Source organism: Patella vulgata, chromosome 4, assembly GCF_932274485.2.
Source record: "Patella vulgata chromosome 4, xgPatVulg1.2, whole genome shotgun sequence".
Classification (NCBI taxonomy): Eukaryota; Metazoa; Mollusca; class Gastropoda; family Patellidae; genus Patella; species Patella vulgata.
Window position 1 is genome coordinate 45,612,711 of NC_065882.2, and position 19,483 is coordinate 45,632,193.

General features: G+C 34.1%; 1 protein-coding gene across 1 annotated transcript in view; it reads right to left on the reverse strand.

Annotated features, from left to right (window-relative positions):
• Nucleotides 1–414: 414 nt before the first annotated feature.
• The window catches only part of LOC126817528 (HBS1-like protein), a 28,449-nt gene continuing 9,380 nt past the window's right edge, over nt 415–19,483 (reverse strand). Inside the window, exons 6-17 of the mRNA XM_050544559.1 lie at nt 16,302–16,644; nt 12,729–12,808; nt 11,707–11,866; nt 11,353–11,465; nt 11,022–11,138; nt 9,040–9,273; nt 8,616–8,789; nt 8,366–8,461; nt 7,498–7,601; nt 6,374–6,474; nt 3,155–3,299; nt 415–874 (exon numbers count right to left, since the gene is read on the reverse strand). Coding sequence (XP_050400516.1) covers nt 842–874; nt 3,155–3,299; nt 6,374–6,474; nt 7,498–7,601; nt 8,366–8,461; nt 8,616–8,789; nt 9,040–9,273; nt 11,022–11,138; nt 11,353–11,465; nt 11,707–11,866; nt 12,729–12,808; nt 16,302–16,644 — 1,700 coding nt within the window. The 3' untranslated portion in view covers nt 415–841. The remainder of the gene's footprint in view (nt 875–3,154; nt 3,300–6,373; nt 6,475–7,497; nt 7,602–8,365; nt 8,462–8,615; nt 8,790–9,039; nt 9,274–11,021; nt 11,139–11,352; nt 11,466–11,706; nt 11,867–12,728; nt 12,809–16,301; nt 16,645–19,483) is intronic.

Sequence of the window (19,483 nt, forward strand, 5' to 3'; positions counted from 1 at the left end):
AATCAATAGGATTTTTCTTCTCATGACCTTAAACACTGTGTATCAATTTAAAGTCAATCAGATATTAACTTTGGCTTCTAGAGTGTCAACAAGAATTTTCAAAGTGATCAAGGGACATAACTCTGACAGTAATTATCTGAAATTACTGAAAATCAATAGGCTTCTTTGTCTCATGACCTTAAACACTGTGAATAAATTTAAAATCAATTGGATATTAACTTTAGCCTCTAGAGCGTCCACAAGCAATTGTGGACGCCAGATCGACTGAGGCTACGACAATATACGACCACATTTCAATGTGGGCGTATAAAAATTGTGACCTGTAGAGTGTCCACAAACAAATTGTGGGCACACAGGGGCGACCACAATATACATCCACATGAAATTGTTGGCGTATAAAAAATAATGTATAAATCGTATTGGATATAATTTTATTGTATCCTATATATTACACTGACATGTAGATAATATTTTTGACTTAATAGTAATTCTTTCCATACCTCATCAAACTGAAATACATAGACTCCTGGAGGGTTAATAATGTTTCTAATCATATAACATTATTGTTAATTTAATTCACTGCTGAGATGCATTTTACTGCACAATTTACACTTAAATAAAACCAAGAAAAATCCCATAACACAATAAAACCAGAAATCTGTATAATGAGATCCTAATAAATAGCAGTTCATTTACTTCAAGTAAAATCAATTAATTACAATAGTAAACATTGTATTTAGAAGAATTACAATTCATTCAATATCAATCTTAAATAAATTTGCATAGCTTAAACAATCAAACCAATTTAATTTACATAATTATTGTAATATTCATTTGTCATTTATTCATCACTTTTAGCTTTAGACTGTAAGATCTGAAATATCAAAGAATTCATCTTCATTACGTTAACATATTATTGCAAGAGACTAAAATTAAATATATACTATTCAAAAAAAGTAGGGGATATTTGATTTTTAAGTGTTATTAAAGTCACCTAATGAAACTGACAAAGAAACAAATGACAAAATGAAATGAAGTTCACATTCATCGATTTATTCCAAATGATCCTTAGACTAAGTAAGGCACAGACTGACCATTATAAGGGTAAAATGATACCCGGGGTCAAACAGCAAAGTTACCACAGCATCACAACCAAGTCAGTAACGGGTAAATCCTCCTCTGTTTGCCAAACAAGCATTGATCCGACGTGGCATACTCCTAATGAGACGTCTAAGGTCATTTTGGTCCAGATTGTCCCATTCCTGTTGCAACGCAGCAGCAAGTTCTTGGACATTGGCAGGACGTTGTTGACGTTGACGTAACCTCTGTCCAAGCATGTCCCAGACATGCTCGATGGGGGAGAGGTCGGGACTCAGTGCTGGCCAAGGTAATGTGGTGATGTTCTGTTGTTGGAGGTAACCTGTAACGATCCTGGCCCTGTGACATCTTGCGTTGTCATCCGGGAAGATGAAACGGCGGCCATGACGTCGTGCGAACGGCACAACATGGACTGCCAAGATGTTGTCCCGGTAGTTCTGGCCAGTAACACGCCCTGCAACAACATGTAAAGCCGTTCTTCCAGCAACAGTGATGCCTCCCCACACCATAACAGAACCACCCCCAAATCGATCATGTCTGATGACGTTAACGTCTTGGAAGCGCTCGTTTCGACGACGCCACACCCTCCTACGTCTGTCCAAAAAATCAACAGTGAACCTTGACTCATCTGAAAACATCACATTGCTCCAGCGTCGATTATCCCAGTGTTGACGATCCCTACACCAACGACGTCTTGCCTGAATGTGATGATCTCTCAAACAAGGGATCACGCGAGGACGTCGGGCGCGAAGGTGACCCCTATGCAGTCGATTCCGAATCGTCTGGCCACTCACTCTCACACCAGTGTCTGTTTGAAGACGAGCGCTGATCTGATTTGCTGTGATGACACGATTTCTCAAGGCCAAGGTACGGATAAATCGATCCTGGGCTTGAGTTGTCGCCCTTGGTCGACCTGAGCGTGGTCTGTCCTGTACAGATTGTGTATCACGGTATCTGGACCATAGCCTGCTTATGACAGACTGAGAAACATTCATCGTCCGCGCCACAACCGCCTGTGTTGTGCCGATCTGTAGCATGCCAAGGGCACGTAACCTTTCATTTTGGGTAAGCCGACGCATATCAAAATTTGTTTTCTGGTCACTAAAACAATTAAACTGATGTTTCCACCCTGGAATTCAATGCCACAATGACTGTAACATTCAAAGTCAGAGTCGTGCAAATCTTGGGTTGGACCCCCATGATGATCCCAAGCATCACCTGCATTCCATGCGGTAGCTATTGGTGCGTTTGGGCGTCACATGTAACTGGAAATGTTTCTTCTGTTAGGTTCTATAGTGACTTTTTTCGTAGTCATTTGCATATTTTAGTATTATGCCCCCAAAATCAAATATCCCCTACTTTTTTTGAATAGTATAGTAAGTTCTCTAGTAAAGTAATTCACATAGAGTTGATTATGTACTGATGTGGAGTGTGCTGTAGCTGTTCTTTCAATAATAACTACACTCTCCAACATATGCATTACAAATAAAAATTTTGCTTCTGCTCTAAAACTATAAATCAGACAATTGTTATTCATGAAATTTTGTATTCATATTCACTTCCTATCCAACAAATTAAAAGTTCCTTCAAAGTATGAAAAGTTAATATGAAAACACTTTTTATACATAAATATCAACTGATTTGTAGAGTTAGAATACAAACAAAGCATTGATTTGTAATTTGCTTGGATGGACAGCAGACGATACAAGCAGGGAGGTTGGGATGGAGGTCATGGTTTTGATCCCTGGTGTAAGCGTATGTGGCTTGGAGATAGGGGCAACTTCTGAACCTCGTGAGTTTACTCCGGTTTCCTAACACAGGAGAGACCACTGCAGGTGCGCTAATAAAAATGAAAATATGACAACTTGTCTGCGATATCACCCTCAGTGGAAACAGACGTTAAACACCAAGAAGAACAACAACGCCCAACAGGGCCTGCGAACACTAAGGATTACACGATGGTTTATCTTTTATTGAGAAATGAAGCAACATTCTTCCAAATCCAGTACCAGTACTGAAGATTTCTATCATACGGGTAAGAATAGACAGAAATTACCTCTTCAACTACACCTGCCGCAATTGTGTGACCATTATTTCTCAACATAAATCTTCCTAAATCTTTAAATTCCTTATATAATTCTACACATGTAGATCTTTCAAACTCTATTTCTACAACAGCACTAGTATTTTTACCAATACATCTACAATTTAAAACAGAACAAATTACTTGACAAGTGAAACGCAATATGGTCAATCACATTTTTATGTTAAAAAAAATAATTTGGTCGATCTGGACTATTATCTCAGTGTGATTTTTCTATGATCTCAACATGAAAAAATTCACCACTGAGGCTAGAAATACATCCCAGTCAGATACCACTTCCATTTATTACCACCCCATAATGAGAAATATGGTTAATTGTCCAATAAATGAACTGGGTTATTTTGTGAATTACATCTGGTACGCTTTCATTTCAATAATTTACTAGTGCATAGGTGGTTTTAGCGGTTGGAGGAAAACTTTAAGGTTAGACCCTAATCCTGGGATTGAAACTAGATCAATTGACTCGAGACAGATTTCCCTGTTTAATGAGTTTTTGGACAATGGTAGTGCCGGATTAAGGGGGGAGGCTAACCGAAAAGTTTTGTTCTGAAACGTTAAAGCTATTGAATTGAAAATAGTACAATTAGTTAGAAAATGTATTAAACAAGGGAAAATTAACATTAAAAAAAAGTTGTTGCCAGGGTAACTCATTTTGGGGGGAAAAATTATGAAAAATGTAAGTACGCTATAGCTCTGTAACTAATTAAGATATCTTCACCAGATTTGCAGGGTATATAGACTAATATAGATCACAGAATCAGACAGAAAGCAATCTGAATTATCATTCATATTTCAAAAGTTATCAAAATATTACTCCAAAGAGAAAATATTGTAGTGAGGCAAATGTTTTAAACATCATTTTCCAAGAAACTATAAAAATTATAGAGAAAAACTATCTGCTTGGTCTTAGGGTTATCATTAAAGAATAAGCAGTTCGAAATTGAGACATTTATCTTTATTATTATCAGAGATATAGTGTACCTACATTTTCATACTTTTTCCAAACCAGCAGCTGCCAGGCAGGATATGCCCACATTTTGCAAGAGATAGATAGAGAACAGCTAAGAACAACCAGCGGCTGCCAGGCAGGATATGGCCACATTTTGCAAGAGATGGATAGAGAACAAGCTAAAAACACGCTTTTTTGTACAATCTGAGGCAATAATCCAGAAAGTTATGGTCTGAAATGTGCAAATATCAAAATGCGATTTTTCAAACAATCAAGGGCCATAATCCAGGAAGTTAAGTTCTGGTATCCACGATTATCAAAAGGAACCAAGATCTTAGTGTGTAATGGTGATATATTCAAACGTTTTTTTTTTAAATCGGATAAAAATTGTGACCTCAACAGGGACCACAAGCTAAAAACGTGATTTGTTGTTCATTCAGGAAGTTACGATCCGATATGTACTAATATCGAAAGGAAACAATATCTTTGGGTTATAAAGATGTATTTCAAGTTTCATTGAAATTGGATCAAAAATGTGACCTCTATAGGGTCCACAACCTTTCGTATATATTATAACTCGAAATGGAGTATAACACGAATGCCGGACTTCTGCTGAAAAATGTATCAACTTATGACCAAAAAAATACCCTAATTTTGGATGAATTTGAAACAGGTAGGGATCAGCAATAGTAGGCACGCTTTCATTCTATGGTATTACGATGTCACATAATTTTGTAGCAATATTATTGACATAAGTTTGAATACCGTACAGGAATTAAACATGAAAAATAACGAGGTGCACCCATTTTAAATTACATATGAATTTGAATATTTTGTTGACACATGCTTCTTAATTGTGGTTTGAAAACGCCTGCTTAAATAACGATAAGAGTTATGCCCCTTTATTTTCAAGAAAAAATGTCTGACAAGAAAATTTTTGAAATCCCATCACTGATACACACACATACAACTGGCGGTAGTTTTTTCTTTGATGTGTATAGCAGTTATATCTCATATTTACCTGTCATGACGTCATCATAGGTTGATATATTCGGTTCATATCAATCTGTCATGACGTCATCTCAGGTTGATATATGGGGTTTAACGTCCACTCGACACAAACTAGGTCATTTCGGGACTAACATATGGTTCAATTTTATTTCCATAATTCGCTTGCGCGTAGGGGTCTTTAGCAGTGGGAGGAAACCGGAGGACCCAGAGAAAACCCACGAGGTTAGACAGGCGACCCTACGGCTTGTCACGTACAACCAGGGAATCGAAACCCTGCCAGTTGACCCAATGACAGACTTTATGATACAGCCCGTACATGCTAACCATTCAGCCATCCAACCCCCCACGTTGAAATAATACAAAGAACACAGAAATAAATTTTTATTCTTTTGACAATTAAAATTTTTTATGGTACAGTTTGTAGCATTCAGCACCGAAATAGACGGAGTACTTATCAGCATATTTAGATCGGTTTTCTTTTCGTCCACATTTCGATTAAATCTCCACACACTCCAAGACTTGAAAGTATTTATAGCCCAAGAGTTCCTTGGTAAAGTATTTTTGGGTACAGTCCACTTAACACTCGGTCAAAATCCTTCTCAGAACATACCGAAAACCTTCACGGTTCAATGTCAGTATTATCAGAAAAGATTGCCTTTTGATCCAAATTTTCTTCAGCCTTTGGCTAGCAACTAGTAGATCCTTGTCGGAATTTGCATTCACATCTTTTCCACTGTCAATCTGTTGGCTTAAACGAATTGATTATTCGTCTGATAACGTATTACTATCCATTTTGTGTTTGCTTTCAATTCAATTGAACCTATATTTACTATCGAGCAATTATCCAATCATTGTTGACTTTTAATGGTAGAGTCCATTTAATTTAAGGATGATTAAAACTATGACGTTGTATATGTCGGATATAAACCTTCTCTCTCTCGGATTGATATGATAGAGAACACTTGGGCTTCACACATATGTTCTCTATCATATCAACCTCGGGTAGGTTAATATCCTATACATATACAACGCATAACTAAATTATGTAGGTATTTGCATACACAATTAAGTATTTTAACTATTTATGTGTATTTTTAAATTTAGGTCCCCTTTATGACATTATGCTACAGGGCCATTGCTATCTTAATCGGGCCCTGGCACATATATCGCAAGAAATATATAGGAGTACAAAAATAAATTATTTTACTTACTTCGGTTTATTTTTTATGACTTCTCCAGTACTTTTATTTAAATGGCTAACCAACTTTTTTATTATGGCGGGTTCATTTATAGACTGATAGTGGAACACAACCTGATAAATAAAGAAATAAATCAAAAGTATATGAAGAGATACTTTTAGTAATATACTCTTCAAAAAAAGTAGGGGATATTCAGAAACAATACAAAACTGCGGAAATGCACTGCTGTTTTTATTAGAGGTAACCAGTATATGTTAATAATAGGCCAATTGCCTACACGTGAACATAAACAGTTCATCACTCGCAAAGAGATACACTGTCAATAGTGAAAATGGACGTTTTTGATTTTTGTCTTAATAATGAGTAATTGCTCCACCAATCCTCAGACATTCAGCAATTTGTCGTGGCATGCTCTTAATCAACGGTCCAATCACGATTTAGGGCAATCTGACCCACTCCTCTTGCAGTGCCACGGCCAATTCTCGCAGTGTTGTAGGTTGAAGTTGACGTCGACGAACACGTCTCCCGATCAAATTAAATGTAACACACTAAAGCAAAGATACGCTAACAGTAAATCTTATGCAAGAACCGATAGGAAAGCAAATATAGATAGGATAAACCAGCTAGCGGCAGTTTTCATCAACCCTTCCTTGAAGTGTCAAATTTGACAATGAACCCCTCCCACGTGTATGGCGCTATTGCATGCCACACATGCAGCTCAGTGGTTCTGTTGGGGCGATAAGTTCTTCATCTGTGAACATACTCTCAAACCATGTCAAGTGTCTGTGACTATTTATCATATCACAACCTGCATAGGTATTTGCATTTCAATATCCCCTACTTTTTTTTTGAAGAGTATATATGTGCACTCTGACCTCTGAAATCACATAATACAGTGTTTCTTTCACTGACATGGGAAAAAAATGAAAATATTGGGTGTGATCTTTGACATGCTTCCATTGGTATACACATGACTTTAATCTGAATGGTTAGACGCTTTTCCTTGCCTGACCCTCTATCCTGCAGCACTGACAGCTTCAAGATAAATACAACATGTCTTTTAGTGTAAGATTTTTTTATGATGAGTACAAGATTTTGTTCATATAAAGACTGTTAAGAGTTTACAAGAAACTTACTGGATATCCACGCGTAATTGGGACCTCAAGGTTAAAAATCACAATTTTTGCTGAAATTTTTGTAGCACATTTGGATGGTGTAAGAGGATCACACAGCATACTGCCTACAATACAACAAATTATTATTTATAATTAATATTAAATTGTTTTAATCTTATATCACAGATAAGAAACTTAGTTGACAACAATAATGAATTTCACATCCACAGGATTCTTTAGCGGTGGAGGAAACCAGATTACTCATTCATATGTAAATAACTTAAACATGCATTATGCAAGAGCAAAATCTGCTTATTACAAGTCTTTCTTTAGGCCTGAAATGTTATCTAAATTATCAATTAGACATTAATTAACTTATCCAGACCATAATAAACTCTCGATGTCAAGGTTAGCCTCCGATGTTGGCTGGATTAGATTCCTATATGCCGCTTTCGGCTATTGATAATTAAATCAATAAAAGTGGATAATCGAGACTATGCTGTTTATATTAATGATTTTAGTAATGATGCCCGAGACTATGCAAAAATTTCACCCGCTTCTTTCTCGGCTCATAGTGGATCAATTTGACTGAAATTTTCAGCAAATTACCTTTACACTATCTAGTTTTTAACTATTATAGCAAGAACTGCCATCTCTTTATCTTATCTCCCATAATGTATCTTTTATCAAATCAATATCTCCATATAATATCATGTATATTGTATCTATGTTAAATTTGTAATATACAACAACCAGGTAACGCACTGAAAACTGATGAGCCTGTCATGCAAATTTTCAGATTCAAAGATGACATATCAGTGCTTTAGATGAGAGGAACTGAGTCACATACTAGTCATTTAATTCAATGTAAAAGAAAAAGGACACATACCAATATTAACATGAGCCATTTCTACACCAATTAAAGATAGAGTAACATGATCACCAGCAAAGGCTACATTAGTAGGACCTTCATCTATTAAAACAACTGAAATGTATGAAATAAAAAGTCAATGTCACATATTCTGAACATACCAAAATCACCTGCAAAAATCAACAGAGGACCAGTCAAACTTCCTCCCGCTATAATTCTAGTTACTTTAAACATTATGTGATGAAACAGTGTATCATAGTAAACTTACATTTAACATTAGCTAGTGAACCATGTGGTAAAACTAGTACTCTGTCCCCAGCCTGTACATGTCCTGCACAAACACGTCCAGACACGGTGAAACCACCACTAACACTTTTAAATATATCTGCAACATTTAATCTAAATGGTTTATCAATGGGACGATCTAGACATTTAAACTGATCTGAAATTAAAAAAAAAAAATACACATTAGTATAAATAAGTCCACATTGGATTAGGCAATAGTTTATTCCTATTCACTTTAATAGCTACAAAACAATCACTTTAATACATAAAACAATTCACTTTAATACATAAAACAATTCACTTTAATACATACAAAACTACTTACAAAATTAGTCACTTTATGAACATTTTAGCTTTAGAAACAGATTTATTGTGTTCCATAAAGTGAGTGAATATAAAGAACCTACCTATCTGAGATATTAATGTTGGACCATCATACCATGATGATAATTTAGGTTCATCTATTGTCTTTGCTAAATTAATACCAACAAGACCACTACACGGTATAAAGGAAACATCTTTATCCCGGAAACCAGCTTGTTTTAAAAACTGTCCAATAGTATTTATTATATGTTTATATCTTTCTTGACTCCAGTCTACAGTATCCATTTTATTAACAGCCACTATTATCTGAGAAACACCTACATAAATAATACAAATATACATTAAATATATTAAGAACATTTTAAGACACAGAGATTTATTTCAGAACCAAAAAATTAATTCTTTAACAGAGCATTGTTCCATTTAAATCAAGGAGAGAAATACTTTTTAATGTCTCCTAAACACAACAAGGTCATTTATGAAATCGTTTCACAATGTGCACAAGGTTAGATATCACTTTTTGTCAGGTGTAGGGTGAGGGCAAAATGGGGTTTATTGCAGACCTGTCAACCCTACCGCATCACGCGGTAAAGTGCCACGAAAAGGCCTCATGTACTGCTCTACTGCGCGGTAATAGATTTCTACCGCATTTTCAAACAAAGAGTTTTTTTTTAATTTTCTCGCCAAAACTATGGAACTAAGGGAAGCAACTCTTTGCATGTAAACAATAAAGATCGCGACTTTGGGTTATCAGCATCGATTTGAGATATTGTAAGGTGTAATTTAGCTAAGAGATTTGTTCTCAAATTCTTTTCAATCTATTTTAGAGTAAACTTCACGTATTCCAAATACTCTTAAAATGCATAGCGATAAACTAAACAAATAGCGACCAATTTACGGCAGCAATGGCTGACATTTTCGTTTGTGCTTGTACGTACAGCATCTAATACAATACTTCTAATGCAACACAACCTGGAAATTTAATTTCAAGATGGGAATACGTCTCGCCGATTCTGACTTACATGGAACACTCTCAAATAAATGTAAAAGCAGATTTACACAATCACAGGAGAAAAAAATTCCGTACATTGAGAGGATAATCGCCATGGGGGTTGATACCAATATTTAGTCGTTATGCAAAATTAATTTTTTACGCCCTCCCCCACCCCCCTCTATTCCTAATGTAGAGAGAGAGAGAGAGAGAGAGAGAGAGAGAGAGAAATGGAGTTTAACGTCCACTCGACACAAACTAGGTCATTTTGGGACTAACATGTGGTTTTAAATTTTATTTCAATAATTCACTTGCGCGTAGGGGTCTTTAGCAGTGGGAGGAAACCGGAGGACCCGGAGAAAACCCATGTGGTTGGACAGGCGACCCTACTCCTTGTCACGTACAACCGGGGATTCGAAACCACACCAGTTGACTCAGCGTGATACAGTGTGCACACGCTAACCATTCAGCCATCCAACCCCCCACTCCTAATGTAGAAATACTATAGAATCTAATAAGCACACCAATTATCTTACATGAAATAATATTGACAAAAACTCTCGGAATGGGGAACACGTCACAAGGATATTTTTTAAAATCATGCTAAGTTAAACAAAAGAAAAGTGGTACTGGTAATTTTAATTATTTTTTACGTTAATAATTATTTCTTTCTGTAGACTACATATTCAATTTTGCTTTAATTACATAAATAATTTTAGATATGGTACCATTGCTTGTGTATATTTTATCTCTTACCCGTTTAATGCAATTTTTGTATTGTTGGGCCTGCAGTTCAGCGTATCATTTCTAAATTAATTACCCTTGGAAGTGCGAATTTACGCGTTTTTGGAAATCTACTGCCAAATCATGGTTTCTACTGCATTTTTTACACTACCCTACTGCATTTCAGCTCTGAGGGGTTGACAGGTCTGGTTTATTGTCCACTCAACACCAGCCAGATTACTTCTGACACAACCCTTTCCACACCCATTTGTCCTGGATAATGGAGAATGCAACTAAAGATCCAGTATCAATTAAAGAAAGTATTAATATGACTTATATGTAATTGTTTACCTAGTGATCTAGATAATAAAGCATGTTCTCTAGTTTGTCCACCGGTATCAAAACCTGTTTCAAACTCTCCTCTTGTAGCATTAATTACTAATACAGCTACATCAGCCTGAGCAGCACCTAATAAAACAAACAAGAATTAAATTATTCACAATAACAATACTTTGATAAAAAGGGGGCATTAAATCATCTTCTACATTAAAGTGGCTTGAGTTGGAATTATTCAGAAATATGATATGACAACACTATACAACAGAATTCCAATTTATTCCATAAAGGGTTCCTTAAACAACCAAATTAATGCAAAAGGTAACACTATAAATAATCGACCGACCTGTTATCATATTAGGTATAAAATCTTTATGTCCAGGAGCATCAAGCAAGGTGACTATTTTTTTCGGGGTTTCAAATCTTGTTTGAGCTACATCCATAGTTACACCTCGTGATCTGAAAGATCACAATATTATATTAACATTTCTCACATGACAATTTAAGGTTATTTTATACAGTAGCTCCTTTGGTATTTACTTTCTTTTGTTTAGTTTGTCAAATTTTCAAAGCTATATAAATAGATTTCAACTTCCATTTTAATCCTTTAGAGGCATTTTGTAACTTATGGAAGAACAATTACTAATTATTTGGGAGAGGTTTCGAAGAGTATTCTCTCAACGTTTTCTATCCATTTTACCTTTCTTCTTCTGTTTCATCTAACACCCAAGCGTAAACAAACGATCCTTTTCCTACTTTTTTAGATTCTTGTTCATATTTATGCATTGTTCTTTTATTAACAAAGCCTAGTTGAAACAGTAAATGACCCATTAAAGTACTTTTACCAGCATCTACATGGCCTGAAAGAATAATTTATAAAGCACTTTATTGTACATGACTTTTCTCAAATTTAGAAACTTAAGTGGGATGTGCAACAGATGTGTATGGACATACTAGTTTTGACCATGTCCAAATCAAGGGTAACACCAATCTCTGGCTTACCACAGGAGCACCTATCACGAGATAGATCAACTTCTCAAGCATTAACTCCTACCGGTACTTGATTAATAACAAAAAAGGGTTTGCCAGGCAACAAAATATAAACCCACAGCAGCTAAGTCATTAAGCACTCCACAAAAGTTGTTGTATATCTATTCTTTTGTAGGTAGTGGAGGCATTGACAAACCACTATGAAGAGTAACAACCCATAAAGTAATTATCAGAAAAATTAAACTTTGATTGGTTTCTATTTCTTTATAGTCCTGAAATTAATTATTCAAAACATTCATAAGTAATCAGCTCTAAAATCAATCAATTTCTTAGTCTCATTAACATAAACACTTCGAATAAATATCAAGTCAATTGGACGAAAATTTAGAGAGAGAGAGAGGAGAGAGAGAGAGAGGGTTTGTTTAAGGTCCACTCGACACAAACTAGATCATTTCGGGACTAACACATGGTGCAATTTTATTTCAATAATTTGCTTGCGCGTACAGGTCTTTAGCGGTGGGAGGAAATCGGAGGACCCAGAGAAAACCCTTGGACAGGCGACCCTATTCCTTGTCACGTACAACTGGGGAATCGAAATCCAGGCCAGTAACTCAATGACAGACCTTATGACATAACGCGCACGCGCTAACCATTCGTCCATCCAACCCCCCTTTTCAAATTGATCAAAGGCCATAATCATTATGAATATTAATATAAATATAAATATGTTACCTATCACAACCATATTTATTAGTTCTTTTTCTCCTTTTCGTTTTTTATATTCATCCATTACATTAAACTTCGGTTTAGATCTGGAAAATGAAACAAAAATGAAACACATAATCGAAGAGGGATAATGCAAAAATTCCATTATGATGGACTTTTCCATTTTATAGGTATGTCATTATACCAAATATCATACTAATCAAGAACAATAATTGCATTTGTATTCAGACATGTTGACCTACTAACTTTAAAGGTCATAAGGTAAATTTGATGCATTATGTAAGATTTAGATAAAGAGTTGACCATTATTGCTATAATGGTTCAAAAATAGATAATGCAAAATGGAAATTTCATTCAAATTACTTTATTCTGAGAGAAGTTTGAAGTTTTGACAAGATGTGGCATAGATTGTTTATTATTGTATACTTGTTAATTTTCAAAATAAAAAAATGTTCTATAAAAAAATCGAAATTTCAAACAGACCTGGAAATTATTTTGAATGAATTGTATTCTGTATGGCAATGCCATACTTCTGATAAATTGTCCTGTGCAGCTTGTGTACTCAACTTAGCCATACAAATTGTACACACTTTGAAAAAATCAACAGCTAAGAAACTTGGTGTCCTCATACAGGATATCATCTATTCTAATCAACTTAATGAACGTTTTCTTCCTCAGTATTATGTTGTTATTATAACCGATTTGATAAATAGTAAATTTTCACCTAAGCATTCAATACAACCTCATAAAGTGCGTAAGAAAAAACCTAATGTTTTGTGTAAAATCCTTTTTACAGATAAACATATACAAGAAATTGGATTAAATAGAATCTTTAGAGACCAATCAGTAATTAAATCCATACCAGATACTATTCCTAAAATTTCACCTACAGTCGTATACAAATTTTTTACCTACAATTCGTAATAAAATATTTAACTACCATGACACTATTGAAAACCTTAACGTACAAGAATTTATTGACAATTACGATAATACCACATGTGAATGCGCCAACTCTCTTTTTAAAGACAAGTTTCATGATCATATACTGACGGGAAACTTCGATATTGTTGAAGATAAAAATCTAAAAAACCTTTTCCTCTTTGGACCACAATTTCGAGAACAACCAAGTAAAACTAATTTCAAAAAGTTACATAATAATCTCAAATCAGGAAATGTATAGACTATAGCAGCTTGGTCTGATAAATTTTGTGCACCTTTAGAATCTTTTGGAGAATGGAAAAACACTGTGTTTGATCTCTTGTCAAAGAGAATCAAATATATAAAACCAAACCCAAGATGCCCCCCCCCCCACCCGAGGTCCTAAATAACACATCTGCAGTTGAATGTTTTGCTACTCAGTACTCTTCAAGAGAGATTTGTTTTAATGCCTGTCGATAAGGCTAGCAACAATATTGCTTTTACCTGTAAAAAATACTATCTAATTGGACTTTGGCCCAATAACAAAAATGACACTTATAAATGCATTACGGATTTAACTAAACTAGATATTTTACATAATCAATATACTTTCAACAGGAGCAATGATATTAAAGACATTGTCAAAATAGATGCACTACCTTACATTTATTCTATACCTAAATTCCATAAAAACCCAGTAAAATTCAGATATATAATATCCTCCAGTATCTGCGAAACAAAATCTTTAGCTAAAACTATTACCAAAGGACTTAAATTATGCCAAAACCAACATGCCATTTGGTGCAGAACACGTCATAGCTATACTGGAATTAATAGTTTTTTCATAATTGATAAAAATAAATGGATTATAAAACGTCGTAATGGCAACACTATAGTTTTTGATAAAGAAAAGTTTCAAAACATCATACATTTACTCATTGACAATGCCATATTTGAGGTTGGGGATCAGATAATACAGCAAACTATTGGTTTACCAATGGGAACTGATACCGCCCCATTTATGGCAAATGCACATTTATATACCGGTAAATATGAATTCTACTTTCAGGATCATAAACGAAAAACAGATTACAAAGTAGCTAAAAGTCTAAACTATACCTTCCGATACATTGATGACATAACACCCATCAATGATAACGGAAATTTCAAAAAATATAAAAGTGAAATATATCCCCCAGAACTAATATTAAAAAAGGAAAATTCCGGCACTATAAATGCGTCTGTCTTGACCAGGACTTTAATATAATTAACAATAAAACTAATATCGAATTTTTGACAAAACGGACAAATTTGATTTGAAGTAGTAAAATACTTATCAATTTATGGTAACATACCAGATACCACGCTATATAGTGTTTTCTATTCACAGGCATTACGATTTTTGACAATATGTAACGATAAAGAACTATTTCTTTCCCGAATAAAATCTCTTTATTTTAAGTACACTGCCAAAGGTGGTACATAATTACGCATTTTAAAAGAAATTTCGAAACTTCCATTTCAACATACCAAGTTAGACATTTCTTATAAGTATATAACCGACTACATATTGAATAATGATCCAATTTAATATTTATTTTAAATTTTCTGTAGTTACCTAATCCTATCTGGATTATCGCCCTTATTTTATGCCTTTATAAATACACTTACATAGTACGATTTCTTCAGCATACCTGTTTTGCATTTCTTGTGTGGGGTATTACATATTATATTTTGTGCAATTGCATAACTTAATAATTCCAATTAGTTACTAAATTGATAGTTTATTAACCTTTTGGCGTTAATTTATCTGGATTGTCGCCCTTTTTTATTGTGGTGTTTTGTCACATTCTAAATTTTTACATCATTGGCAACCTAACGCCTTTTTTTTTGTCACGTCATTCAGTCAGCTGTCTTTCGAGACAGTCTACATTTTCTCAATTGCTTCTCTGTATTCAGTATTGTTTATTTTTTGCTCTGTTTTTGTGATGGATGGAACATGTGCCCTAACTGTATTCAATATGCCTCGATTCTATTGAATACTAAAACGTTTCTTAATTGACTTAGAGCATTTAGTTTTAGACTACCTGTTTTTTTTTATACATTTCACCGATGTGGTTACTTGTATAGTTAAATTTTACTTCAATGTGCTTACATTCATATTTCTTGTAACATACAGCAGATCATGACTCATGCTGGCATTACACAATGGTTTCTCTGGGTTATATTCCTGATTGTTTTCAAATTTGAGTGAAGTTTGTGTCACTACAGGCCCGAGACTGTACAGCGCAGTGGTGCAGTCCCCCTGCACTTACTATTAGATTCACTTTGCCATTTTTAAATTAATTCATTAAATGGTGACCATGTTCTAGAGAGTTGATTATTTGGGCTTGTCATATGAATAAATGTCTAAATAATAGTTTAAATAACTGTTGAGGCCAAAATAAAAACCTACAAAAAGCAGATTTAGCTCTTACATAATGCATCTTTAATATAATAAGCACTTGATTATTTATAAACAAATTATTAACAATGTTTCTTTATTATTAAATACATTAATAATGCTGCTCTTAAGGAAATGAATATTCATATAGCATTAAGAATTTTGTTCATGTCACTTTATTTCAGTAAATAAAGATATGTGAAAAGTAAACTTACTTAGAACTAGATTTAGGTAATGGAGGTCTGTAATCACTTGCCACACGTTTAGGCGTTAATAAAGCATTAGAATTAGAAACTAAAGAATCTCCTGATACACTGTCTGTGGCACCATTTAAAGATTCACTACTTTTAGAAGTTAATGAGACACTAGAATTATCAGGAACTAAACTATCTTTACTGTCCGAAACTACAGGATTAAAACCTACAATAGGCTCCTTTTTTGGAATCACAGTCAAATTTTTAATCTGACTAACATTGCCATCTATTTGTTTGGTCACATTAGCATTAGGGGGATTCTTTAGAATAACTGTTGGTTTAATAATACCACTGGCACTAGCCTCTGAAATATAAAGAATACGGTATTCAAAATCTATGTTGCCTATTAAAATATTTTACAACTGAGTCATTTTCAGTTTGATAATCTGTATACAACTAAAAGAAAACACAATTTAGGTTGTTCAGATATTTTCAACTTTGTACTGGATGTACATTATTTCCAGACTTCCGACATCCTTTCCTTTCGCTATATTTTGAAAATAGGTACATATGAACCATTTAATGTAAATTCACAGTAACCAGTAAATCAAAACATATTTTTTTAAATATATGTTTGTTCTAACAGGTTTAATGTAGTTTAAGTAGTAAAAGATATATCGTAGTATACTTACCATTTCCTTAATAGTTATAATTCTACCATAATTTAATTTACCTTACTTTTTACTTATGCTTAAAGGACAATCCCAGCATCCATACAGTGTACATAATTTGTTAAACAGATTCCAATTACAATTCTTTAATAAAATTCTGGAGGACCGCACTACACACAAAACAAACCGACAAGACAAACCATGGACAATGCAAGAAATAAAACAAATATCAAATCAAGGGAATGGATCTGGGAGCCAGTCGTAAGCGTCCAATGAAAATAAAAATAATTTACAAGAAAGATGTAAAAGAAATAAAGTGATCTATCTTGACAGTGGTCATCTGCCAGTTGACGTCATCAGTTAGAACATAAAAAAATGTTAACAATATGGGTGATAACCCGGATAGAATCTCGGTAAACACTAAAAAAAATAATAAAGTGTAGCGAGCAAACAGGAGCAATGTAACAGCTAGTTTTGATTAATTTTGTGATTGTATTTGGAATCTGTTTAACCAATTCTATCACAAAAAGAATAGGCTGCTACTCTTTCAATGAGAATTTTTTAAAAAAAACATTAACAATCAAATTCTGGAAAAATATTCTGAATAATAATTGATTTATATAGTCAGCCCATTTAAAATGCTAATATATAATTTATTCAAGGATAAAAAGGTATGCAATTTATTTGGGAGTTGATAAATGACACATAATCGGCTTTTGTAAATTCCTATAAGAGTTTATTCCATTTGGACAATGCAGTCATACAGAAACATGTCACCGCAACAGTGTTTTTAAAAGTTGTAGCTCATTTTATGAAGGAGTACTGGTACTTCTTTGAATTTGTTGTCACTGAATAAGTCCTTTTTGGTATGCAGGTGTAAATTAGGTATTAAAAGTTTAACAGCAGGATGTAAAATGATTCACTGGTGTTTCAGAAATCAATGTTATTTCTTTAAGAACAGGTGATGGATTTATGGCCGTATTGTTTTGTTCTAGTAATCAATCTTGGTCTACATTCAAGTACATGCATATAGGAAGGTCATTCAGTGATCCACATCTAAAGTTGTTAAATACTATGTTATTTGTGGGGATGTGCCACATTGCAAACAAATTCTTCGTCAATAGTCATTCTTTCAATTCCTGAAGTAATGATTTATCTAAAAGTAAATAATTGTCGTTCTTGGGTCTGAAAGAAGAGATCTCTTTAGACAGAAAGAACATATCTTCATTGCATGAAGAGAATGAAGTCCATGTATAAACCTTTAAGTGTTATAATTGTCAGCATGATCTGTAAAACAAGCTTAATACCAGGATTCAGGATTAGGTTATTTTATATCCTATAACATACCTACAAACTGAAATACCTTTGTCAGGGTAAGATTAAAGGTTAGCTTGTTTAATTCAAGAAAACAATTACTCGACAAGGGATTTAATTTTGTGCACATCTGCAAATTCATGTCAGGGACATAATTTTGCTTGACTTATTCTGAAACAGCAACAATCAAAGATGCATGGACCTTGTGTGACTTGTAATTAATGATCCGAAAATAGTAAGGAAAATATTTTAATTCAAAAATTTAACCTAGATATATAATTTTATTAATTATCAAAATATATAAACATAGTATTTATTTATGACTAAAAAAAAATGATAGCCATAGACAACAGCTTATCCGAAAGGAAAACTTGGTTGACCAAATTTGATAAGCATGCCTTCAAGAAATCGGATCTCTATATCATTTTCGCCGACACATAGTATCTTTGGAACAGAAAGTCGAGGAATGCTGAAATTCAACAGGGTTTATTCTCTTTGATTCCAATGTTTCACATCAAATTTAACAATCAATAGGATTCATCCTCCAGCTGGAAAACAATAAGCTCACATACAGTCGTAATGCTTTACACCAAATTTGAACAAAATCTGTTACAAACAGCAACCTCTATCGCATTCACAAGATTTTCAGAAAAGGGCATAACTCAAAACGGACATTCGCAGAAAGCTGAAAATCAATGGGGTTTGCCATCTCATGATGCAAATTCTACACACCAAGTTTCTTAAAAACTGTAGCATTTATCTTGTTCACAAGGTTCTCTTGGAAAAGGAGATAATTACAAAAGGAATGTCGCAGAATGCCGAACTTGATAGAGAATTATGTCCTGTATCATAGTCACAAGATTTCATGAACTTAAAAGTAAATGAGTGGATAAGTCTGATATTTGCAATCGCTCGACTCTGAATTTCAATAGAGGTTTTCCTTATGACACAATGAATAATTTCCACACATTTAAAAATGTTTCTGAAGAACTCGGACCTGTACAGTTTTCCTGAGCAATTGTGGACAGATGACAGACAATGGTGGAAGGTGACTGACAATAAAAATCGTAACATGTGATCTCAACTGAAGCCATTAAAAAATACACAACTTTTCAATTGTACATTACAAACAATGTACCTGGAAATTCAAAAATATTACTACGTACATTGTAGTACCAAAATCTCAATGCAATATTGTAGACCTTATAGATTTTAGCT